The sequence below is a fragment of the Mustela erminea genome, chromosome 14 (assembly GCF_009829155.1).
Source record: "Mustela erminea isolate mMusErm1 chromosome 14, mMusErm1.Pri, whole genome shotgun sequence".
Taxonomy (NCBI): domain Eukaryota; kingdom Metazoa; phylum Chordata; class Mammalia; order Carnivora; family Mustelidae; genus Mustela; species Mustela erminea.
Genome location: NC_045627.1, coordinates 17,626,618 through 17,652,191, shown reverse-complemented (window position 1 = coordinate 17,652,191; position 25,574 = coordinate 17,626,618). Strand labels below are relative to the sequence as shown.

The 25,574-nt window shown below is 41.5% G+C and overlaps 3 protein-coding genes across 8 annotated transcripts in view; 2 read left to right on the top strand and 1 right to left on the bottom strand.

Annotated features, from left to right (window-relative positions):
• The window catches only part of RNLS (renalase, FAD dependent amine oxidase), a 263,258-nt gene extending 246,794 nt beyond the window's left edge, over positions 1-16,464 (bottom strand). For 2 of the 6 annotated variants that reach the window (XM_032313445.1, XM_032313444.1), the window contains exons 1-3: positions 4,865-5,073; positions 3,548-3,653; positions 2,747-2,889 (exon numbers count right to left, since the gene is read on the bottom strand). In XM_032313445.1, the coding sequence (XP_032169336.1) occupies positions 2,747-2,889; positions 3,548-3,653; positions 4,865-4,982 (367 nt within the window). In that variant the 5' untranslated portion in view covers positions 4,983-5,073. Of the gene's footprint in view, positions 1-2,746; positions 2,890-3,547; positions 3,654-4,864; positions 5,077-5,350; positions 5,447-16,385 lie in introns of those variants that run through there. The other 4 variants (XM_032313446.1, XM_032313440.1, XM_032313442.1 and 1 more) reach the window with 4 other exon arrangements.
• On the top strand, positions 10,911-15,870 carry LOC116573360 (gastric triacylglycerol lipase-like). The gene is made up of 3 exons (XM_032313453.1): positions 10,911-11,421; positions 12,019-12,136; positions 15,306-15,870. The coding sequence occupies exons 1-3, from the start codon at positions 11,257-11,259 to the stop codon at positions 15,413-15,415; spliced, it is 393 nt and encodes a 130-aa protein (XP_032169344.1). The 5' UTR covers positions 10,911-11,256; the 3' UTR covers positions 15,416-15,870.
• A 36-nt stretch (positions 16,465-16,500) lies between the features above and the next one.
• LOC116573355 (glucocorticoid-induced transcript 1 protein-like) lies at positions 16,501-21,673 on the top strand. Its single transcript, XM_032313432.1, is given in 3 exon segments — positions 16,501-18,673; positions 18,675-18,735; positions 18,738-21,673. Coding segments are annotated over 3 exon segments (1,506 nt in total). The 5' UTR covers positions 16,501-17,575; the 3' UTR covers positions 19,085-21,673.
• Positions 21,674-25,574: the final 3,901 nt, after the last annotated feature.

Genomic DNA, 25,574 nt, shown 5'->3' with positions numbered 1-25,574 from the left:
CGTTCACTGAAGGGATGTGTGCGTGCATGGATGGATGGATAGGACATATAATACAGCTGGTAAGAACTTGAGGATTTCAGTAAATAGGCACATCCAAATTGGGTCAAATCATAATGGAGATGAGATTTTTAAAAGTTAAATGGTGGCAAGAGATGAAGCTGATGGTGACATTCTACAAAATATCCAATGCTATCACATTCTGTAAGGGTTACTTTTATGCACTAGCTTGACTGGGTCATGGATTTCCCCCAAGATATTTGGTCAAATATATTCTGGCTCTGTCTTTGACAATGATTTTGGATGAGATTAACATTTAAATTGGTAGAATGAGTAAGGTAGATTACCCTCCCTACTTAATGCCCATGGCTCTTATCCAGTCATTGGCATGTATGAAACAAAAAAACTGACCCTCCCCAAAAGGAAAGAATTCTTCCTGACTGACAGCCTTCAAACTGGGACAAGGGGTTGTTGGGGGTTTTTCTACCCCTTGTATTGGGATTTGCCAATTCATCCTGCAGATCTTGACACCTACCAACCTCCCTAATCACGAGCCAATTCTTTATAATAAAACATATATATACAGATATATCCTATTATATATATTTGTATATATAATACACATAAATATATTATATTATATATTATATATAGTTATATGTTAATAACCAAATCATATATAAAATATATTAGATATTTATATATAATTATATCTATAAAATATATTAAATATATAATATTATATAATTATAATTATATATTATATATTTTACATTATATATTATATATTATAAGAAGCTGTCTAACCAGAATGACATCTACTATGTCCCCATGTTGTATGATATTGAATCTAACCGACCCCTCCCTTGCCTGCTATCAGGGATTCTTGGGGTTCCCAACAAGTAAAACTTGATGAAGAAAATCAAAACAATAATTATTCTAGAAAAAATAATAATAATAATTATTCTAGAAACAGTTTATAGAAGAAAACGTCTCAGCACCTTTCATCAGTGATCTTGAATTGGGCACCTTACTTACTTATGATTCATCAAGAAACTTACTTCTGTTAAAAAAAAAAACAAATTGGGGCGCCTGGGTGGGTCATGGCCCACATTGGGCTCTCGGCTCAGCGGGGAGCCTGCTTCCTCTCTCTCTCTCTCTCTCTCTGCCTGCTTGTGCTCTCTGTCAAATAAATAAATAAATAAAATCTTTAAAAAAAAAAACAAAAAAAATTAAAAAAACAAATTGTTTGGTGCCTGGGGGGCTCAGTCAGTGAAGCATCTGCCTTTGGCTCAGGTCATGTTCCCCGGGGCCCTGGGATCAAGTTCTGGGTCGGGCGCCCTGCTCACCCGAGGAATCTGTTTCTCATTCTGCCTGCTGCCTCATACACATGCGCTTGCTCTCTCTCTCTCCCTAACAAAAATAAAATCTTTAAAAAATTAAGATTAAAAAAACCCAAATTGTTTATCATCCAAGATCACCTATCCACTTTTTAAAAAATGATCATTTCATAACATGCATAAAATACATAAAGAATAAATGAAAATCCTAATAGAATATGGACAAAGGTTATAAGAAATGGACAATAGGTAATCCATAAAAAATCCATAAGAAAATGGACAAAGATAAATAAGAAATTCACAGAAAGAAGGTGGAAAGAGCTCATTAAAAACACGAAGATGCATAAACTCAGTCATAATTATGGAAGTGCAAATCAGAATACAAAAAGACATCAGCTTCAACCTACCCCACTAGCAAAAATTAAAAATCTCCATAATATCAAGACGCACAGAAAGAGAAATTTTCATTCACTGCTTTTAAAAATTTTTTTTAAAGATTTATTTACTTGTTTTAGAGAGAGAACACGAGTGGGAGGGGCAGAGGGACAGGGAGAGAATCTCAAGCAGATTCCCCACTGAGCTCAGAGTGGGGCTCCATCCCACCACCCTGAGATCGTGACCTGAGACAAAACCAAGAGTCGGATGCTGACTGAGCCACCCAGGCACCTCCTCATTCACTGCTGACGAGATATTCTTTAAGAGAAACAGATGGAACCACCTAGTTTAATTAAAAATTCACAATACCATTTGACACAGCAACTGTCCTGTTAGAAACTGGTCCTACAGCTAGACCTAAAGAAGTGTGTTACACTTAAACAATGCAGCAGTACCGGTATTAGCAAAAACCAAAACAACCCCTCACCCCACCAACAACCTAAATATTTTCCAGAAAGCTAATCCTGACATAAACAATGAATTTATTTATTCATAAAGAAATCATATAACACTGAGCAGGCATTGAGAAAAATGAAGCATACTGAATTTGTTGTTATGAAAATAGACCTAAGATATGATTTAGTTTATGATGATGTATTAGGATTTTCCAGAGAAACAGAACCAATAGGAGGTAGACAGATAGATAACTGGGGGGGACTGATTTATTACAAATAGACCAAACAAGGTGTTGGTTTATGAAAAATAATCCCATTGGTATACTTTAAAAGAATAAATATAAACATACATGAATAAATAAATAGAGGCAGCCATGTAAATCAATACACAGATGCATAAAGTTTTTTCTAGACGCATACACTGAAAACTATTATTAGGGATAAAAGAAAATCAGCTATTGGTAAAGAGAAGAACATCTATTTTATAACTTTCTTTATAGTATTAATATTTAATTATGTTTACAACTTTTATCTTTAAATGCCAATAGTAAAAGAAAGCAGAGAAACTCCTATCCCCACCTGATTCTTTCAAGTAGTGCTTAATAATTGAAGAAACTCCTTGAGGTGCCACAAAGTTACAGTCTCCTTCTTTCATCACCATCCCTTCAATAGGAGAGGTCAGAGGCTTCAAAATGCCAAGAGCTAACAGGTCATCATAAAAACTGAAATAAATCAATATATATGATATAATTAAATACCACTATCAGCTTAAAAATACTGTATTCTCTTCCAAGAATTCTTAGACAGTATCACTCTACATAATAACTAGAAATCTTCATAAGATTGACTCAGTGCATGTTTTACGTTAAGAAAACAATTCAAGGGGCACCTGGCTGGCTCAGTCAATAGAGCAGGGGACTCTTGGTCTTGAGGTGGTGAGTTCAAGTCCCACTTGGGGCACAGAGTTTCCTTAAAAAATCAGTAAACCATCATCCAGATGAAGAACAGAAACGTTTTGCGAATCTATAAATCTTGCTGACATTAGCTGAAGGCCTATTTTCTTGTATATCTCAAAATTACAGACAGTGAACATAGAAAGGTATGCAGTTCCCCCAGGACTAGCTGTCCTCTCTGCCAACACAGCACAGTAGCTCATATTTAAATTGAGCCCTGGATGTAGCGACTCTTCCAGTATCCAGGACCACCCTTGGGAGGAAGGGACTCTGGCTTTCCCACTTAACTCAGGCTAATGCCATTAACGACGTTATTGTAATATCTTCACTATATCATGGGGGCAAGGGGTCGCTCTGTTAATAATGGATGATTTCTATCTTTTTACATCCTATGGGCATGAAGATTGATTCCTGCCAACTAACTCACCTTTGGTGTTGCTTGGCATAGTGAGGCGTGCAGGTGATGTACTGGGCACCCAAGTCAACCGTACTCTGTGGATTATAAGGGCTCCTGGCTGTCCTCATTCTTCCCCCTTGGATTCATTCACAAGAAACATCTTAGTGCATCAGAATGACCCTTCTGCAATGAATGCCTCAATTATGCACCCCCGGGGGGGGGGGCAAAGAGATTGGGGCTGTATTAAAATAGGACTTTGTTGTGCTTTTCTGTTTTAGTTTTGGGCTTTGTCCTCTACCATCCTTAGGACAACTTGGTCACTGCGAAGTATTTTTAAAGAGGACACAGCGATGTTCAGCGGTGTGCCTGGCCCCTGGATTCACACATTTAAACAACAGGAATGGGTGCGTGGAGAACGTCCAACGAAAAAACGCATGACATGTCAGAATAATCACTGGGAGCATGTTTTCACAACGGCAAACGGGTTTCGTGAGAAAAAAAAAGGGAGTCTGTCAACTAGATCCTGGTAGTCCTGGTCCAAGGGCACTTTGGGATCCTCGACATGTGCAGATGGCCTGGAAGGCACCGCCAGGCCGAGATGAAAACCAAAACAACAACAACAAAAACAAAAAAACCTGCGCACTGGCCAAGGGGGTAGGCCCAAGCTGTGCATACTGCCAGAGCTCCTGGGCTGCCCTCGGGGTGGCACACCTCCCGCTCCTCCTCCCTGACCCCGCGCGGGACTCCTCCCGCTCTTGGTCCCTGGACCTGTGCTCCTCCCGCTCTTCCCGGACCAGGACCAAGGTTCCCTCTCCCTGCTCCCCTCCCCCCGCCACGCCCACTTCTCCAGCCCTGGGCTCCTCCTGCTCCTCCCGACCCTAGACCCTGACTGAGGCTCCCTCTCTCCCTATTCCCCCTCTCCTCCTACCCTAGGCTCCTTCCTCCTCCCTCACCCGCGCGGGGCTCCTCCCGCCTCCTGCCCCAAACCCCCACTCCTCATCCCGGGTGTCCTCCCTCCTCACGCTCCTGACCCCGCGCGGGGCTCTTCCTACTCCCCCAGTGGCCCCCCTCCTCCTACCCAGGGCTCCTCCCGCTCCTCCCTCCCCGCCCCGCGGGGCTCCTCCCGCTCCCTCGCTCCCCGCCCGGCGCGGGGGTCACCGCCTACTCCGCCCCCCTCGGGCGTCTCTGGGGAGCTGGAGGCTCCGGTCACGTGACCGGGCATGCACCGCGCACACTGCCGCCGGGAGGTGGCGGCCGCGGTGACCGGATCGTCCCACAGACCTCCCGGTGTAGGCCGCGAGCAGGCGCCGGCTTCCTTTCCCCGGTTTCGACCACCCCACGACCCACCTGAGTCCCCAGCCTCCTCCCACACCGTGAGTTGCACTGGAGGGGGCGCCTCCTTCCTGAGCAGCGCTGCGCACAGGCTTCCCGTCAGCCCGGCGCCCACGATGAGCACCCGCGCCATGGCCCGGGGTCTCCGGGCGAGGCCGCACGCGGCTGTCGGATTCCGCGCTCCAGGCCCGCCCCGCCCCGCCCCGCCCCGCCCCGCCCCGCCCCGCCCCGCCCCGCCCGCGCGCAGTGCCGCCCGCCGGCCTCCAGGGGGCAGACGGGAGGCAAGCAGGCCGCGGGGCGGGGCGGAGCGGAGCGGGGCGGGGCGGGGCGGGGCGGGGCGGGGCGGGGCGGGGCGGGCCACGCCCGGGTGCTCCCGAGCCTCGCGGAGGGGGCAGGGATGCAGGATGGAGCGCGACAGCGCCGCCCCAGGCCGGAGCCGCAGCGGGAGTGACCGCGCAGTCCCGCAGGGCGGAGGGAGGGACCCGGAAGGCCGCTGCTCACCTCCTCCGGAAGCACGTGTGAGTGCAGGTGCTGTCCTTTTCAGGTTGGCTCCCGGCTCTGTGGCTGCCCTGTAACCCTGAGCCTCAGTTTCTCCATCTGTCAAAGGGGGACCGTAACGTCTGCGTGTCAGATTGGTGACCGTTCACCAGAAAACTTGAGCTCGCTCGGCTCTTCGGTACATATTTTAGAACACATTCCACGTGCTCTGAGGTATATAAAGATGAGCAAGTCAAGGACACATGACCGGTTCGTTTCTCTTCAATATTGTCCTGGACATTCTCAGTGAAACAACAAAAAGCAATGAGAACTGTGAACTGTTAAAAAATAAAGAATTCAGTTACCCTAGATTGTGGATAAATTACTACCTGCAAAACTAGAGAAACTGGATAGCTATGAGAAGTGCTACGAAAGTTGACAGTGGTAGCCAGATAATGAAAACATTTAAAAATTAAAAGATTTACTTTATGCCCCCTTATGAAGAAATTACCATACATCAAATTGGTGGTGGACCAACAATACATATATCTGATAAAAGAAAAGAAAATATAGATGAAATATAGAATTACAGCCTGTAAAAAGACATAAGAATAAAAGATAGAGCTGAACAGAAAAACATTAAATACATAGTTATTTACAACTTGTGTGTTGCAAAATGCACAGGACAAAATATAAATAGCAAACCGGAGTAGAGTTTGATAATTTATCAAAAATCCTAAAACTCTGTTCTTTGAATGAAACATACCAGGTCTAGACATTATCTGGGGGAAATAATATATAGTTATACATTAAAATTTACATAAAAATGTGTTTACCTCAATGTTATTAGAAACATTGATGTCTAGGGGCACCTGGGTGGCTCAGTTGGTTAAGCGACTGCCTTCCACGCAGGTCACGATCCCGGAGTCCGGGAATCGAGTCCTGCATCAGGCTCCCTGCTCAGCGGGGAGTCTGTTTCTCCCACGACCTCTCTCCTCGCATGCTCTCTCTCAAATAAATAAATAAAATCTTGAAAGAAAAAAAAAAAAAGAAGAAACATTGACGGCTATAACCAATGAATCTACTAAGAAAATACGGCTTTAAATATTTAAGGATGTACAGAAAATTACTCATTCTATAATGTTGAAAAACTGGCTACAAAACTAGTAAAATCCCAGAGTTTTACAAACATACACAGAAACAAGTATGACCGCAGTATTAGAGAAATTCGAGAGGAAACAGATGTATCTACATTTTTCTATTAATTTCAAGGTTTTATAAAAGTCATATGAATCTATTAATTTATTTGTTATAAACAAAATAAAGCTGATATTCTAGACAGAAGAAGTTAATCCCTGCTTTAAAGAGATTTCACAACCATATGCTAAAGATCTCAGAACTGTCTGGAAAGGAGATTTGAGGTAATCTAGTTCAACCGCGCTCTGCCACTGGCATTTTACATAATGTAAATATAGACACTAAGTTAAAGTGAATTTGCCCAAATTTATGTAGTATTTCAAGGATGAGACCAGGGCAGGTCTCCTGGATTGTTTTGAGTCTGTTCTCAAACAGCTCCTGCTTTCTCGTTTCTTGTACAATCAGGCCTAAAACCTCATGGTCATCTTCAATAGTTTCTCTTTTGTCACTCTTATTAACTATTGGTCTTCTGGTCCTTTGGACCTTTTCTCCTCTGTCTCTTATATTCAATCCCATGCAATTCTACACCAGAAAACTCAAGCTTTACTTTTTTTTCTTTTTCTTTCTTTCTCTTTTTCTCTCTTTCTTTCTTTCTTCTTCTTTTTGTTTTTGTTTTTGTTTTTGTTTTTGTTTACTCCGGGCTCAGTTTCACGACCCTGAGATTGTGTCCTGAGCTGAAATCAAGAGTGGGGCGCTTAACAGACTGAGCTGCAGAGGTGCCCCCAAGCAGTCATTACTTCTTAACTGGATTATTATAATGACTTTTTATTATTATAATGAATATTATTTCATTATTATTATTATTATGACTTTCTCCCCTTTCCTAATCTATGTTTTCCACTGAGCTTCTGGGTCAGTCACTACCATTCTCAGAAAACTTGCAGTAGCACTCAGTTTCATACAGAACCAAGTTCAACTGCTTGGCATAAAAACTGTTGTTCAGTGATATTTCCCCACCCTATCTTTATATCTTAACCTTGGTAATCTTTGTATGTCCTGTGCTATAGCTAAATGGAATTATTTTATGTTCCCCAATAGATTTTCCACATATCTGTGAAAGCGGTAAGCCTTTGTTTATGTAGTTCTTGAGTACAGAGCATACTTTCTTTGACTTGTATTTCTAGTATTGTTCATTTGCATGAATTCTTCACTCTTTTCCTTTTCTGGTGTGATCACTAATATGTTCTTTAAAAAGTATGTAGAATTGGAGATGGTTATGAGCACTGAATGGAGGTGGCTATCATGGCTTGTGATTTCTCATTAGTCTTTAAGGACTAGTATAACCACCCACCTTACCCCCATCCCCAATCTCCAGAATGGGTTCCATCAGCCCAGAGCTATAACTGTAGGGCTGTAGATCCACGGTTGGCTACTGGTACTAGTGCATCTTTCTGGGACAATTGAGAATGACTAGACAACTAAAGAAAGTAGGATTGCAAAATAGCTAGGACAGGCTTCTGTATTTACTCTTCCTAGCCACCTTGACCTTTTCTCTTCTTTCCTATTCCTGATCTTTGCAAGGCTGGCTCTTTCTGTTCATTTAAGTCCCGCTTAGAAGTCACCTAAAGGAAGACTTCTCTAACTATTTGACTTAAAAGAACCACCCTGTGACTCTATTCCCCCAACCCGTTTCATTTTCTTCATGTTACCTAATCACTTTTAGAAGTTATCTTGCTTTCTTGCCTACTTATTTGTTGTTTACTTAATAGAATTTAAGAGGACAGAAACATTGTCATAGTCAATACGGTATCCCTGGCAACTAGAATCAAAGTCAGAATTCTCAGACACAGAGCTCAGTAACTCTTTGTCCAGAATGTATGAAAGCCGTTCAAGAATTATGCTTAAACTAAGATAGGCCAAATGGTAATTCAGTGGGTCAGTTTCAGTATTGAAAATACTTTCTCAGAGAGTGGTTTTTTATGGTATAATATGACTGTAATAATATAAAAATATCATGCCAGTCAGCAAAGGTTGTCTGCTTGTGTGAGGCACAGCTCTGTCTGTTCTCACTAACCGTGTTATTGATAACTCCGATAATCATTAATGGCAAATCAGTTTTTGATGGCATAAAATCAAGGTGAATAGCCTCATAGGGTTACTTTAAGATCAGGAATTTAAGAGATTTCAATAGAAGTCACTGAAACAAATTTAACAACAACAAAAACGGAGGCGGTTATTTGAAGTCTTACCTTTGTATCTAGAAAACAATTTTACAGAATCAAGGAAAAAGAGCTTAGAATATTACTGGGCTTAGGTGCCTGGGTGCCTCAGATGGTTAAATGTTTTCTTGATCTTAGCTCAGGTCTTGAACTCAGGGCTGTGAGTTCAAGCCCCATGTGCAACCTACTTAAGAAAAAAAAAAAATTATACTTGGCCTTAAGTTCATTCTGAGTTAACAGTATAATAGAGCTGTTAAGGCAAAAAGCTAAATATAAACCTAAGCTATGATAAATGGATTAGAGTGTGCAGAACAAGGAAGGCAATAGTCCCACACTATTTACACTTGCTCAGAACACATTTAGAATACCAGGTTCATTGCTGGACCCCAGATTTCAAAAGGGTCGTTGATAAATGGGGCCATTCAAGGAAAAATGTCCAGGATGATAAGTGGACTTGAAATTATCTTGCTTGAATTGGTAAGAGGGATAAAGATTGCTAGGTTGCTAGCCTGAAGAAAATGTCACAAAAACACGAAAACCATCTTCAAACATGTAAAAGATCTTAAGAAAGAAAAATAATTGGGGCGCCTGGGTGGCTCAGTGGGTTAAGCCGCTGCCTTCGGCTCTGGTCATGATCTCAGGGTCCTGGGATCGAGTCCCGCATCGGGCTCTCTGCTCAGCAGGGAGCCTGCTTCCTCCTCTCTCTGCCTGCCTCTCTGCCTACTTGTGATCTCTGTCTGTCAAATAAATAAATAAAATCTTTAGAAAAAATAAAAAAAAAAAGAAAAATAATTGGATACATCAGTATACTAAAATCAGTTTATGAAAATTAAAAAACTAGATTCTGGCTTAAAGATATTTAAGGAATAATATAGATATTTATTATTTGTATTATATATTAAATATCTATGTTATTTATTGAGAATATAGATATTCTCAAAGAAGAAATTTAAGGAATAATTTTAAGTAGGTGCATCTAAAAATGGAACACATTTTCTCATGAAGTAGCTCTCCAACAGGGACACCTTCGGAATGTGGATGGGCACAATGGGGGATATTGCCCAAGAAACTGAAGTACTGGATAGGACAGTGGTCCTGGGACAGTGGTCCTCAAACAGGATACGTATAAGTAAATGAAGATTTTCTAAATGGTAGACAGAATTTTACGGAAGTCAATTTCCACCTTCTGAACTGCTGAAAGTACTTTTCACTAATACGTCTAGAAAAGCCTTTGTGGTCAAGCAGATTTGCCTTTCCTACCTTCCCTTTCACAGTTGCTCTTTACCAGCTTTGTAAGAAATCTCAAGATTTACCACCACCATGAAACACTAGAGTTTTCTGAATTCAACTATATATTTACCTGAACAGTTTTATAGTTTCACATGATTTCCCGTTACTTATCATCCTTTTCATTTCAGCTTGAGGAAGTCCCTTTAATGTGTACTGTAAGGCCCAATTAGTACCGGTGATAAAGTCCTTCAGCTTTTACTTGTCTGAAAAACTATCTGCCCTTCCACTTTGAAAGGCAGCTTTGTTGGGTTGTTGAATGTTCATGGTTGGCAGGTTTTTTTTTTTTTTCCTTCCCTCCTTTCTTCCCTTCCTTCTGCACTTTGAATATATATTCAATATATATTGAATAGGGGGCCTGGGTGGCTCAGTGGGTTAAAGCATCTGCCTTTGGCTCAGGTCATGATCTCAGGGTCCTGGGATCGAGCCCCACATCAGGCCCTCTGCTCAGGAGGTAGCCTTCTTCCCCCTCTCTCTCTCTGCCTGCCTCTCTGCCCACTTCTGATCTCTGAATGTCAAGTAAATAAAATAAAATCCTAAATACACACATATATATGTATATAATATATATTTTTGCATATATGTATATTATGCAATCTATATTTTGCAAAGTCTCTGCTAAAGAAATTTGCTGATGGTCTTATGGGGGTTCCATTATAGATAACAAGTTATTTTTCTTACTGTTTTAAGATTCTCGCCATCCCCCTTCCCTCCCCAAAACTCAACAACTGTTAAACATACTTTAAACGAGTGTTAGTCTAGGGACGCCTAGGTGGCTCCATCAGTTAATTGTCTGCCTTTGGGTCTGGTCATGATCCCAGAGTCCTGCATCTGGCTCCCCATTCTGTGGGGTGTCTGCCTCTTCCTCTGAGCCTCCCTCTTCTTGCACTCTCTCTCTGACTCTGTTTCTCACACATACACACACACACACTCATACACACACTCTCTCAAATAAATCAATAAAATCTTTTAAGGAAATAAACAAGCGTTAGTCTGGTAAGAATATCATTACATCATTAATTCAGGTATCAATTAACTTGCAGTATATGATAAAGTTTTTGGAATTGGGCTAAACAATTCTATAATGGAGACCTCACAGAGGGTTTTGTGCTGCAAAAGAGGACAGCTGGCAAAGCACTGATGTGGGAATGAAGTCAGAACGGATCGAACTCTTGACTGCCAACTATACATTGTGTGTCCTTAGACAAGTTACTTAATTTTGGGGGGCGTTGGTTTTCTGACCTGAAAACAGTAATCCCTAACTCACAGAATTATTTAAACAGTCAAATGGTATCACTTGCTGCAATTTTAGTAGCATTAACATCTCCTTTTATATGCAGATCCCAAATGTCCTACCTTTCCAGAGTGAAGTCTCTCATTTTAATTCTTGGGACTATGCAAGGCGCCTTTCTATATCGAAGAGCTCAGAACCCTGAAGTGAACATGAACATTGTAAGTTGCAAGGAAATGAATGCTAAGCTGCTGAAATAACACAGGGGATGCTTCTCTTTAATTGCGGAGGGCGGGCTTTTATTTTAATAGAGCTGCAGTCAAATAAATATCCCTGTATTCATATATTTTGATATGGGTCAATGAATAGTCCCCATTTACTGTTCTGTGGCTCCAGTTTCCCCTTCACCCTTACTTTGTCCCTGGGTGAAAATATATATACCGGCATTTAAATACCTTTGTGGAAGACTTATAAATTCTTTTTTGTATACATGCAAATTCCAGATATAAGCTTAGCTATAATCATAGACATGCAAACATTTGTGGATAAACATATATTTTAAAATTGTATATGGCTGAGCAGGTAAACGTTTGAGTGATTAGTAGTTAGGCAAAAAGTAATGTATAAGAATGATGTTTATAGATGTTCTAAAATATCTATTACTGAATGAATCAGTGAACTAGTGAAAAAAAAATAGTCCTGAGGTTGAGAGACTGACTATACAAGGTCCATTATTACATTAAAAGCTTAGGTTATTATCAGGTTCCATTAACTGACCAGAAATTGTATCCTAAAAGCCTTCCTTTTTCTTTATCTAGAGCCAAATTATTTCTTATTGGCGCTACCCAGATGAAGTGTATGATATTGTAATTGAAGATGGTTACATCCTTGGCCTTTATAGAATTCCTTATGGGAAGACAAACAGTGACAGTTCAGGTAATATTCAATTCAGAGCAGCTTGATGACTGTCTCGGCCCTAAGTGAGTGTCAGACAAGGAAAAGACTTAAAGATGAAGTGCATAGTTAACTTCTCACCCATGTCTCTACATGCCCCCAGAAGAGAACCTGATTCTTCCCTGGCTTCTTGTTCACAAGATGGTTTTAGAGTGTGATGGAAACTAAGCTGTTCCAAATGTTCTTTGTGGGTCCCTTTACTCATTTCTGTTGATTCTTTCCAATCTCTTTGTTTCATGAAGGGTTAGAAATGGTAACATGGTAACACGGGTTTGGAAAATGGCTTGTAAAAATGTCCTTCCTGTCTCCTCTAATAATAGCAAAGAGATGAGTTTGGTCCTGGTTCTTTATGCCAACAATAGGTACATCACTATCTGCAAGTGTGGTGAAAAAGATAAAGCACTCGAATTTGTTGCTAGGGTTATAATCCTATATCTGTCACTTACTAGACGAATATGCAACAGATTACTTTTGCTTATTCATCTAATTGTTCAAACAAAAGCCAACATTTTTTTTTAGTTTTCTCTTTAGATATTTCTCCTTGAAAAGGATGTTTCTCATATTATAAAATGCCCTCTCAAGTTTTAAGCAGTAAAGTATATTTCAGGAAAGATACTAACTTGAAACAACCTCAATCAATGTAATTTTGGATTCTTATAAAGGTCAGAACTACCAGACAGAAAATGTTAACATAGACTTAACATAATTATAGTAATCATTTTTCAGGGTCTGACCTAATTTTGTGAATACTGTAATAAAATATTGAAGGGTAATTTAAAAATACAGTAAGTGATTTTGAGTTGTCTAGAAGCAGTGCCAGAGACAGGGAGTCAGGAGCACGTGATTTATTGCTGGTCTACCATCAGGAGAAGGTCATGTGGAAATCCAGGAGGGCAAGGAAAGGAGCTAGGGAAGGGTGTGGCTCAGCTAAGTCCCGCTGGAGTCTGATCTCAGGGGAGCTTATGGATCCAGGAACTGCATCGTGGAAGCTGTCCCGCCTTGAAGTTAAGGAGTTAGCCTCTTGCATTGCCACAGCAGTTAGTTATTGCTTAAGGCTACTTTTATTGGTGTAGTCTCCTAGGTAAGGCAACTGCCATTTGCCCTGGGGGATAGAGGGGCAATAATGAGCACTTAGAAAGCAACACCTACAACATCTGGGAGCTCCACCTACTTTGGAAAGGAAGTTGGGTGAGAACCAAAATAACAGAGAGTGCACCTCTTACATTACGCAGATCCTTTTGTTTTTCACATTAAGCTTATTTCATCCAGGTACAGGTTTTCCAGGGTATGGGTAGGTCAGAATTTCTGGGGAAACTTATAAGAAGAAGGTGAGTGAAACAAAGTATGACATCTGCCATTGCCACTGATCCTAATGCCATGGCTGTCACTTGTGAATTCCCACCTGTACTACCCACTGTAGATTCCCCTCCCTCTCAGCTGTGTCTCCTGATGTGGCAAGCCACGCCCTTATCCTGAAGGGTTACTGTGCCTGTAACAGTAACCCTATAAAATGTACAAGTAGTTGCAGTACTTGTACATTTTATAGGGAAAGCAAGGCAACAGAGTAACAAAAGATGTCCCACTGAATCTCGTGAACATCAAGTATGTTTTTCCATCCTCATTCTGTATCAGAATCCCTACCTCATCATGATGATCAAGGGCAATGACTCCTGCCAATATAGTAATTCCTTTTTTGCCACTGCTGCCCTCTAGTCTTCTATCATGAGGAGCCCAAAGTCATAGCCTTCCAGCAGTCATGGCTTTATTATTAGGATGTTTACTGTGTGAACTAGTGGACATGTCTTCTGTCTGGGGACCAGGGCCTCTCGATCTATAAGAGCCTTAAATTGTGAGGACAGAAAGGACAAACTCCCAAGTGAGTTACTGGATGACAGTGAGTAAGACCATTCTTAATCCTACCCCTTTTTTCTTAGACTCCGTGTTCTACTGATTAGAGGAAGCAGCAATATATTCAGTCATTTGTTTAAGGTATCGAATGAGTCCTTAAGGACAGGACCCATAGATACAGGATGTCATCTCGCAGCTGGCATCTCTACTGGCTGGTGATTTCATTGCTTGGTTGGGCTAGCAGCCTCTTGATGGTGGTTATGGTCTCAGACCAGTGGCCTTCCAAGGCCATAAGACTGAGGAATGCACCTTCTTTGACCTGCAGTGATTCCCTTTATTTGAGGTATGTCATGAGGGGTTCCATATTTGTAGATCAGACGCTCCATGAACTCTTGAATAATAGTGCTGGCTGCTGTGGTCCTATGTGGAAAGAAAGGCAAATCATAGCCAAAATATATATCAATACCAGTCATAGTGGGTTGTTGACCTTTCCAGAAGAGAATAGGTCTGATGTCCCCCAACTAGTCTCCAAGTGGCTGGTTTGATCTCCTTGAGGGGATGGTACCCTGTGAGACCTCTGTTGCAGGCAGGTCAGACATACTTCCCTAGCAGTAGCCTTGGTGAGGCACCCACGCTGCGGGGCCCAAGTTAACCTACATCTCTCTCACCCTGGCTACTTCTTTCATGAGCCCACTGCACAGCACTGGAGTGGCTAAGACCAGTGTCTGGCTGACATCTACTGTAATATGCTATTTAAAATGTATATGATGGAAGTGTGAGTGGCTCAGTTAAATGTCCAACTCTTGTTTTAGGCTCAGGTCATGATCTCAGGGTGGTGAGCTCAAGGTCTATGTTGGGCTCCGTGCTCAATGTGGAGTCTACTTGAGATTCTCTTTCTCCCTCCCCCTCTGCCCCTCCCCCTGCTCACTCTCTCTCTCTCTCTCTCTAAAATAAAAATAAAATGAAATGTATATGAGTACTCACATGACTATTAGCTATGTGAATGTTCTAATCTTTAAAGTTTATATATTTAAGTGAGACATGACCTAATGATATACTTGGTCATTTGAAAAAAAATTCTTTGTAAACTTTGCTAAGTTTGCAACTTTGTAAACTTTGCTAAACAACTCTGACATACAATGGGATTAAACATGAAAAATTTACCATATTTATACAATATAAAATTTAAAAATATATTTTTAAAACTTCAAACTGTCATGTGTTAAAAGATTTAATTTCAGATAAGATATTTATACAGATACTACAACATTTAAGAAGAAATTCTCTGCATTTTTTTTTCTAGCTCAGAGGTTTGTTGTCTACTTGCAACATGGTTTGTTTACATCTGCCAGCAGCTGGATCTCCAATCTGCCCAACAACAGCCTGGGCTTCATTCCAGCAGATGCTGGTTAAGACGTGTGGATGGGGAACAGCAGGGGACCACCTGGTCCAGGAAACACAAGTACCTGAAGACAAATTCCAAAGAATTCTGGGCCTTCAGGTACAAATAACATCAAGTAATGTTTCATTTTATTTTATGAGTGTGTCAAATATTTTGTCTTGTGTTTGAATGAAATAAAGTAGAACAGAAGTGTCTTTTCTCAATCAGGTCTTGTAACAGACCATCACAATTTATGTCAGTTTTTGCTTGAAAATGAAAGAATGCTTGCTTGACCTTAAGTGTGTTTCTCGTTTGTCAGTAGTAACCTTTATTGGCTAACCCCACCCTTTCCATTGTTTTGCTCCTTAACCTATATATTTACTTTATCTCCCTGTATGTAAAATAAACAGCCTCTTTATAAGACTATCTTGGGGCTACTTTATTCCCTGACTTTGTGTTCTCACGGAAGTCTTTATTAAGTAGATATATTACATCACATAACTTCTTTTTTAAGAAATATTTATTTATTTGAGAGAGAGCTGGAGAGAAAGTGCATGCACATGCACGACTGGGGAGGAGCCTAGGAGAAGTAAGAGAGAAGCTCAAACAGACTCCACACTGAGTGCAGAGCCAGACACAGGGCTCGACCTCACCACCCTGAGACCACGACCTGAGCTGAAATCAAGAGTCAGATGCTCAACCAGTTGAGCCACCCAAGGGCCCTAAAATTCTTCCTTTTTTTTTAAACATCTTTTTTTTTAAGGTTTGATATATTTATTTGGCAGACAAAGATCACAAGTAGGCAGAGAAGCAGGCAGAGAGAGAGGGGGAAGCAGGCTCCCTGCTGAGCAGAAAGCTTGATGTGGGACTCCATCCCAGGACTCTGGGACCATGACCTGAGCTGAAAGCAGACGCTTTAACTCACTGAGCCACCCAGGTGCCCCACCCAATAACTTCTTGATAATTCCCAAAGAGAGTGGAAAATTGTTTGCCTTCACTTACCTGTTCATTATCTTCAACGGTTAGCATCACATTCTGGAAGCAAGGGAATGTCAACTTCCCTTTTTCTTTTGTAGTTTTGACGAGATGGCAAAATACAACCTCCCAGCCTCCATCAGCTTCATTGTGAAACACACGATACATGAGGAAATATTTTATATAGGCCATTCCCAGGGCACCACTATTGGTACGGCCAGAAGGATTGTGGCTTATAGTATGCAATGTCTTTTGTAGGGTTTGCAGACATACCTCCTAAGGATGTGGGCAAGCTCCCAGAGCTACAAGTGACACAAAACAGAGCACCGGGAAGAAGACCCACAGCCTGGCCCTGGACACTTACCCCCTTCCTCCTTCTACCTTGTCTTCTCCAGTCACAAAGAATTCATGTAATAACAGGTTGCCTTTGTTCCCAAGCGTTCAGAAGTTGGATATCCATCTTGGGATCAAAGTGAGATCATAGCTACCCCTTGTTCCACAAATAGAAATTTCATACTTATAATTGTCATTTAAGTGTGGCAAAGGACCTCATGAGGAGGGGATGTGAGAAGGCCATTAATGCTTACGCATTTAGGACAGATTAAACTTTAGACATGCATAAAGATGAGCCTAAGCCTTCATATGTTTAAAGAGACTAAAAAAGAACTTCTTTTAGCTCACAGCAACAATGCTTCCATCTAATGTGTAATAGTTTCACTTTCAGAGGATAATTCTCTAAAACCCAACATAATTCTCTTACATGATGTGGTAAACTTTCTTACTCCCACTCTTTCTACTGGGGAAGTTACAAAGCCTACTTGATAATAGCAACCAGTATTCACTGATTCTTTTCTAGGCTGAAAAATGATCATTTTCTTATAGGAATAAGACACACCCTGCTTTAAAAGAGTATGTTGAAGAACAGTCTAATCCGATTTTCCACAGATCTTTTCTCTGACATTTATTAATCATGTGTGTGAGTTGTACTCTGGATTTTCCAGCTGTAACAGTTATCTGGAACCAGGAATCTTGGAAAATTATTAAGAAAGAAGTGACTATGTGCTACAATTTACTGACTTCTAGTATGTTATATGATTCTCTGATTGTGTGCCTTCTTAGAACTCAGAAAACAGAAAAGCTATAAAAATAAAAAAGATGTGGCCTCCCGCTCTGAGCCTCCGTGTCGGCCGGCGTCGTCCCGGGCCCTCGGAGCCACCATGTCCACTGCCTCCTCCTCCAGTTCCTCTCAGACCCCTCATCCCTCGCCGCAGAGGATGCGGCGCAGCGCCGCGGGCTCCCCGCCCGCCGCCCCCTCCGCCGGCAGCAGGAACGGTGCGGGCGGCGGCGGCGTGGGTTGCGCCCCGGCTGCGGGAGCCGGCCGGCTGCTGCAGCCCATCCGCGCCACCGTGCCCTACCAGCTCCTGCGGGGCAGCCAGCACAGTCCCACGCGCCCACCCGCCGCCGCCGCCGCCGCCTCGCTGGGCAATCTCCCGGGCCCCGGCGCGGCCCGCGGCTCCAGCCCACCCAGCCCGACGCTGCCGCCGGCCGCGGCCCCGACCGAGCAGGCCCCGCGGGCCAAGGGCCGCCCGAGACGGTCCCCCGAGAACCACCGGAGGAGCAACTCACCTGAGAGACGGAGCCCCGGCTCGCCCGTATGCAGAGTGGACAGGCCAAAATCTCAGCAAGTTCGAACCTCTAGCACAATAAGGCGAACCTCTTCTTTGGATACGATAACAGGACCTTATCTCACAGGACAGTGGCCACGGAATCCTCATGTTCATTACCCTTCATGCATGAAAGATAAAGCTACTCAGACACCTAGCTGTTGGGCAGAAGAGGGAGCAGAAAAAAGGTCACATCAGCGTTCTGCATCATGGGGGAGTGCTGATCAACTAAAAGAGATTGCCAAACTGAGGCAGCAACTACAACGTAGTAAACAGAGTAGTCGGCACAGTAAGGAGAAAGATCGTCAGTCACCTCTTCATGGCAACCATATAACAATCAATCACACTCGGGCTGCTGGATCAAGATCAGTCCCTATGCCGCTGTCAAATATAGCAGTGCCAAAATCTTCCGTTTCACGTGTGCCCTGCAATGTAGAAGGGATAAGTCCTGAATTAGAAAAGGTATACATTAAAGAAAATAATGGGAAGGAGGAAGTGTCCAAGCCCTTGGAGATCCCGGACGGTCGAAGAGCCCCACTCCCTGCTCACTACCAGAGCAGCAGCACTGGCAGCATCGACACTCAGACCCCCTCTGTGCAGGAGCGCAGCAGTAGCTGTAGCAGCCATTCACCCTGTGTCTCCCCCTTTTGTCCCCCCCGAGTCCCAGGATGGGAGCCCTTGCTCAACAGAAGATTTACTCTATGATCCTGATAAAGGTCTCGTCAGCCTATCTCAGCCCCTCTCTTTTCATGTCCTGACAAAAACAAGGTTAATTTCATCCCCACCGGATCAGCTTTCTGTCCTGGAAAACTTCTAGGCCCTCTCTTACCTGCCTCCGACCTGATGCTCAAGAACTCTCCTAATTCAGGCCAGAGCTCAGCCCTGGCCACTCTGACCGTCGAGCAGCTCTCCTCCCGGGTTTCCTTTACGTCTCTTTCCGATGACACCAGCTCGGTGGGCACCATGGAGGCCTCCGTCCAACAGCCATCCCAGCAGCAGCAGCTCCTGCAGGACCTGCAGGGCGAGGAGCACATCTCTGCTCAGAACTATGTGATCATCTAAAACGGAGGGGGAGCTGGCCTCTACCCTACCTTCACGGATTAGGAACTAGACCTCAGACAGCTTATCTGCATGCAGTGACAAACTTTCAGAACACCACCACCACCAACAGAATACTTGTCAGCATCAGAAAGTATCTCTTAACACTGATCTTGGCAGGGACGGAACTCCTATTCAGCAGTTTTTGTGGAAAGCAGGACTGCTTGCAAAATGTGTGTGTCATTCAGCGTTTTAAGTGGAGACTATGCATTTCATAGTATGTTTGACAGATTAGCACTGTGTCCTGTGTTTTGTTCCAAATTCTTCAGTATAAATAAGCTCTATATCAAAAAGTTGCCTGTCTAAGTAGAAAATGTCTTGCTGTGTTTTGTCCTATGGAAAATACTGTACTTCAGGATCATGTTTACAATTGATCCAGGTGTTTGTTTCTAACTTCTATAATACATACAATGCAAAAAAATAAATAAGTAAATGGCCACAACAGTTGCACAGTGCCCACCCTATGGCCTAGCTTCAGGTACTTCAGTTGAAGTCTAAACTCAGGTAACTTGGAATGTATATCATATTGGGATATTAAATATTTCACAGCTAAAAAGCCAAAGAGGGAACATCACTCTTTTGCCTTTCCTTATTTTATGCATTTCCCTTTCCTCATTACATTCCACATTCTTCGAATAAGAAGTGCATTCAACCCTAGGAGAACAATAATCCTGGACATGGGTGAACATGAGGAGAACCAGCAAATCTGTGGTGTCTGACATCACTTTTGTCGTGCGGTTACAAGTAAAACACAACTGTTGAATTCACTGTTTCAACATGTGTACATGTGGCTTTTTTTTTTTTTTAAGCAAATTCCGGTGTTGCTCAGTTCCTGACTGTTACAATGTTGCAAATGAAGTGTCTCCGGTACCAGGCTGTACATAAACATTCCAATTGTGCGTGTTGGAATTTAACAAGAAAGTCTAGGTTTAATTGCAAAAAAAAGTGAACTCTCACAAGGGATGGGTGAGATTTTTTTGTTTATATTGGCCAGCAAAGTCACAAAGTGCTGTTTTAGCTAAAGGCATTATTAATGTTCAGTTTCTCTCTCGGAAGTTCTTTAACTTGAGGGTTTACAAATGTCACACTTTTTGGTTCTTGTTTTCCTCCAGCAGTTGAGGTGCATGAGTTGCATTCATGTGGAGAGAGAATGTGTGGGTCTCAGAAGCAGTGCAGCACAGAAAGCTGGTTGTTTGGTGACTTAGAAAAGCAGTAGTTTGCAGCTGTCTCTTCAAGCCTCTCCTCACAGTATCATGGATGGTTCTGTTAGTATTTCAGATGTGCAAAGTAAAGCAAAAACCCAAGTAAATCGCCTTGCACTTGCAGACTCGACCTGAATTCTCAACGAAGTTGTGTGATGAGAGCCCTAGATAATCCCAGTTGGTCAGTGGAAGAGCCCAACTCTCAGACTTTGTTTTCTGCAGCACAAAGAGAGTCTCCAAAAGCAAAGGGAAGTTTTTGTATTTTTATTCCATTGCTTTTAGTTCAGTAAAGCATAGAGTTGTTTCATCTGTACCTACAGTATATGGCACTGTTTTCTTAAGAATTAGGGGAATAAGGTGCTTACAGTCACAGGAACGTTTCAGTTCCCTTCAGTCATTCCTTGGGGTTTCTTTGTTTTATTTTCTAAGGAGGTTGAAGAAGGAAGAGGTGATAGAGAAGAAAGCAACACCATTGATTTTTTTTTAAGAAATTATACATATATATGTATATGTATATGTTTGCGTGTGTATGTATTCTGTGTATCATTTTGTCATGATCCCAATTATCTTCTTTCCACCAAAGTTTGCAGTAATATTCTCTCCTAAAGGTGCATTCTGGCTCCTTTAAAATTAGTCAGTGTTATATTGTAGGAGACTGTCATGGAAAAGGACTCAGTTTACTTTTGCCATTTTCACAGGGGAACCTTTTAAAACAATCTCTTCAGCAGCAGACACCTTTCACCCTAATAATCTCAGGCCTTGATGAAAATACTATATTTTGTAGATTATGGTTAAAGGGAGAAAATTATTAGTTCTGTAAGATAAATATGAGCTCCATTAACTTCTGATATCTGGTTTAGCATTACATAATGTGTTGATCTTACGCTCTGCTTTTGTCCAAATATGATGCAATAGTGTATCAATATCAATTTCTGAAAGATGGACTGAATGCTTTTTTGGTGATGAAATCTGATGTACGATATTTATAGTGACATGTGCTTTTATTTTCTCATGAGAAATTAAATATTAATTGTGTTGTACATTTGTTCTTAGCATATATTAAAGTTTTGAACCAAATGTGTTAAAGCGTATGCTTTGCCACGTAAACTTCCCAGAAGTTGTTGAGCTCAAATGTATCCTACATCCAGCTGTAGAAATTTGTCAGAAATTGTTTAAATTTTGTATATAGTTGTACTGTTTAATTCTAGCCACTGCGCTGAACAGTATTGGAGTTACCATACAATATGGCTTTACACAAGGAAATGTGTGGCTTTTGTTTTGTATTTTTTCGGTATAGAAGTTCCTGTGTCTTATTTAAATAAAGTTATTAGTAAAACTGGAAAAAAAAAAATGATGTGCCAGAATGTAGCTTGATAAGATGTCATAAAAGGGAAAACTATTTGTCATATTAATGACTCTAACAATAAAATATAAACTAGTATCTTCTGCACAATAAGGCAAGGATGTTTTAAAATATATTAAAAGTAAATATAAAAACAATTTGACATGTATTGGATCTGTCATCTAAAGTGTAAGATTCAAATATCCAAAAAGCTCACTAACCTATTTTCAGCATTGCCAGTTATAGAAATCTTCAATACTGTTTCTGATTTCTCAACTGTCATGTTGCAAGACTCTTTTATTGTTGATTTATCATTGTTTATGGTCTAGACATTGTTTTTAATATTAATCATCAGTCTGATGTTTGATCGATATGTATGTTTCATACTGGGTTATTGAGAAATGTTTGATAAGGGAATTGAGAAATGAACAAGTCAATTAAGTGGTCATAACATATTGAATTTACTCTCACTTGCCATGATATCATTTCTTACATGCTAGTAATGGTGTAAGAATAGTTAATTTCGGGGCGCCTGGGTGGCTCAGTGGGTTAAGCCGCTGCCTTCGGCTCGGGTCATGAACTCAGGGTCCTGGGATCGAGTCCCGCATCGGGCTCTCTGCTTGGCAGGGAGCCTGCTTCCTCCTCTCTCTCTCTGCCTGCCTCTCTGCCTACTTGTGATCTCTGTCTGTCAAATAAATAAATAAAATCTTTAAAAAAAAAAAAAAGAATAGTTAATTTCTATCTTTTTTTTTTAAGATTTTATTTATTTATCAGAGAGAGAAGGGGAGAGAGCGAGCACAGGCAGACAGAATGGCAGGCAGAGGCAGAGGGAGAAGCAGGCTCCCTGCTGAGCAAGGATCCCGATGTGGGACTCGATCCCAGGATGCTGGGATCATGACCTGAGCCGAAGGCAGCCGCTTAACCAACTGAGCCACCCAGGCGTCCCAGTTAATTTCTACCTTGTTTTCTTTCAGCTTTCATAACATTTTCCACAATACCACAGATAGCTGAAAGAATCAAAATATTTTTTGCCTTAGCTCCAGTTTTTTCTATCAAATACTCAAAGAGCCCTTTAATTAAATTGGCATACAAATGGAGGTTAGTGTTAAAGGTATGTTATTCCTTTCCTTCACATAGCTTATAAATCAAAATGACAATGATTCTGTCCTTTCAAAATAAAAGGTCTTGACTATGTTTGCATGAACTTAATTTTTTGGTTTCAGCGACACTGGATTCTTTCTTTTGTATTTACAAAGGAATAAGATTTTATTTATAATAGCTTTGGACATCTGATTTTGAAGGAAAATCCAGTAGTCAGCTTATCTCTATCTCCTGCTTCCAAGTTTTGCCCTTAATTTGAATGTATTTCTTTTAGGGTGCCTGGGTGGCTCAATGGGTTAAAGTCTCTGCTTTCGGCTCAGGTCCCAGGGTCCTGGGATCGAGCCTCACATTGGGCTCTCTGCTCAGCAGAGAGCCTGCTTCCCTTCCTCTCTCTCTGCCTGCCTCTCTACCTACTTGTGATCTCTCTCTGTCAAATGAATAAATAAAATCTTGAAAAAATAAATAAATGTATTTTTTTAAAGGTTTTATTTAATTCTTTATTTGAAAGAAAGAGAGAGAGAGAGAGAACACAAGGGCAAGGGTGGCAGGGTAGGGCAGAGAGAGGGACAATCAGACTGCTCTGAGCATGGACCCAACATGGGACTCCATCTCATGACCCTGAGCCAAAATCAAGAGTCACCCACTAAACCGACTGAGCCACCCAGGCTCTCTCATTTAAATGTTTTGAACTAATGTGAGACAGTGCATTTCATTATAAATATAATGAGCTCATTGCACCATTTATTTTGGTCTTCTAAATATGAATAAAGTAGACTTGTCTTACAGGCTTTTCTTGGCAACAAAGACTTCCTACCTAATACCTCATTCAAAAGATTTGTTGGTTCCAAGCTGTGTCCACTGAAGATTATTGGTAAGATTTGCCGTGATATCTTGTTTATGATGTATGGATATGACCAGGAGAACTTAAATATGGTGAGAACAAATTGAATTTGAAATGTACTTTGTCCATTTTTAGAAAGCAGCTCTTAGTACTTTATGCCTTGCATGTCATTGTATGATTTATCCACATGTACTGATAGATTCTTAGCCTTCCTGGTTTGGGGACTACACCAACATTCTGAAACTAATCAGCGTGAGCATGCTGGGATTAGCTTGCATTCCGATTTGTCTTGCTCTCTGTAGAGAACAGAGAGCAGGTGCTGTGCTGGGTCTTTTAATTGGCCTTTACTATTGGGTGTTAGTTTCCTGAAGTTTCTTGTATTTAAGTTCTCTCCTATCACTTATTTTTTAAAAATATTTTATTTATTTATTTGACAGAGAGATCACAAGTAGGCAGAGAGGCAAGCAGAGAGAAAGAGAGAGGAGGAAGCAGGTTCCCTGCGGAGCAGTGAGCCTGATGAGGGACTCGATCCCAGGACCCTGAGATCATGACCTGAGCTGAAGACAGAGGCTTAACCCACTGAACCACCCAGGCACCCCATCTTCTATCTCATTTTTTTTTAACAACTCCTGCTCTTATATCTTGGTTCCTAACACTCCCTTTCTTTCTTATTGACTCTTTTGTAATTGGCATTTGTGCCTGCTAATAACCTTACTGGCTTTGGGCATTCATCAAAATTCCTGGAGTGGGACACTGTTTAGGGGCTCAAGCTACTATTCCCAAAGCCATACAGTTTGATTGTGTATAGATGCTATTACAGATGTACGCATTCATTCTAAGACTTTTTAAGCACATTAAATTAAAAAACAGGCTTTAGCAGAAGCAGTTGTGGCATTCAATCTACTGGTTGGTTCCTGCACCTGTACCATTTAATAATTTCCCAGCAAGAATCAATTTATTCATTCAAAGAAAGAGAAGTTGTCAAGATGTCCATTCTTACCAACTTAGTCTATGGATTCAAGGCAATCCCAACCAAAACCCCTGCAAGCTAATTTTAGGATATTGACAAATGACTTCTAACGTTTATGGAGGGAAGCAAAACCTGGAGTAACCAACACAGAATTGAAGGGAAAGAGAAAGTTGGAGGACTGGTACTGTTGAACATTAAGACTTAGTCTTCAACTACAGTAATCTAGACAGTGTGCAATTAATGAAAGAATCAAGAAGATCAGTGTAGCAGAATAGAGAGTGCAGACACAGAGTCTCATGAATACCATCAACAGATCTTTGACAAAGGAGAAAGGCAGTGCACTAGAAAAACCATAGTCTCTTCAACAAACAGTGTTGGGACAACTGGATGTCTACATACAAAAAAATGAAATACCCTTCACAAAGTTAACTCAGATTTGGATCATAGACCTAAATGTGAAATGTAAGACTCTCAAACTCCTAGAAGATCAAATAGGGGAAAACCTAGATGATCTTGGATGTGGCAAGGACCACCAGGTTGTACTTTTTGTTATAACTGATGAACCTACATAGACACATCATAAGTACCCCAAATCCATAGTTGACAGTGTGGTTCACTCTGGTGTTCTACATTGTGTGAGTTCTAACAAATGTATAATGACATAGACCTACCATTACAGTATCATGTAGGATATTTTCACTGCTCTACAAATCCTCTGTGATTTGTCTACTCATCCCTCCCCTCTTAAATCCTGGCAACCACTGATACCACTGATTTTTTCACTGCCTGCTACAGTTTTGCCTTTTCCAGAATGTCATGTAGTTGGAATCATAGTTTGTAGCCCTCTCAGATTGCCTTCGTCCATTTAGTAGCATAGATTCAAGGTTCTTCCATGTCTTTTCTTGGCTTGGTATCTCATTTATTTTTAGTGCTGAAAAAATATTTTATTGTCGGGATGTATCCTGTGTATCTATCCACCTACTAAATGACATTATCGT

Excerpts from the sequence above, each read along its gene's own strand:
- LOC116573360 (XM_032313453.1), top strand. The coding sequence starts at position 11,257 with ATGGTATCACTTGCTGCAATTTTAGTAGCATTAACATCTCCTTTTATA. Across the intron at positions 11,422-12,018 it reads CTGAAGTGAACATGAACATT|AGCCAAATTATTTCTTATTG; the intron begins GTAAGTTGCAAG and ends TTCTTTATCTAG. Across the intron at positions 12,137-15,305 it reads GACAAACAGTGACAGTTCAG|CTCAGAGGTTTGTTGTCTAC; the intron begins GTAATATTCAAT and ends TTTTTTTTCTAG.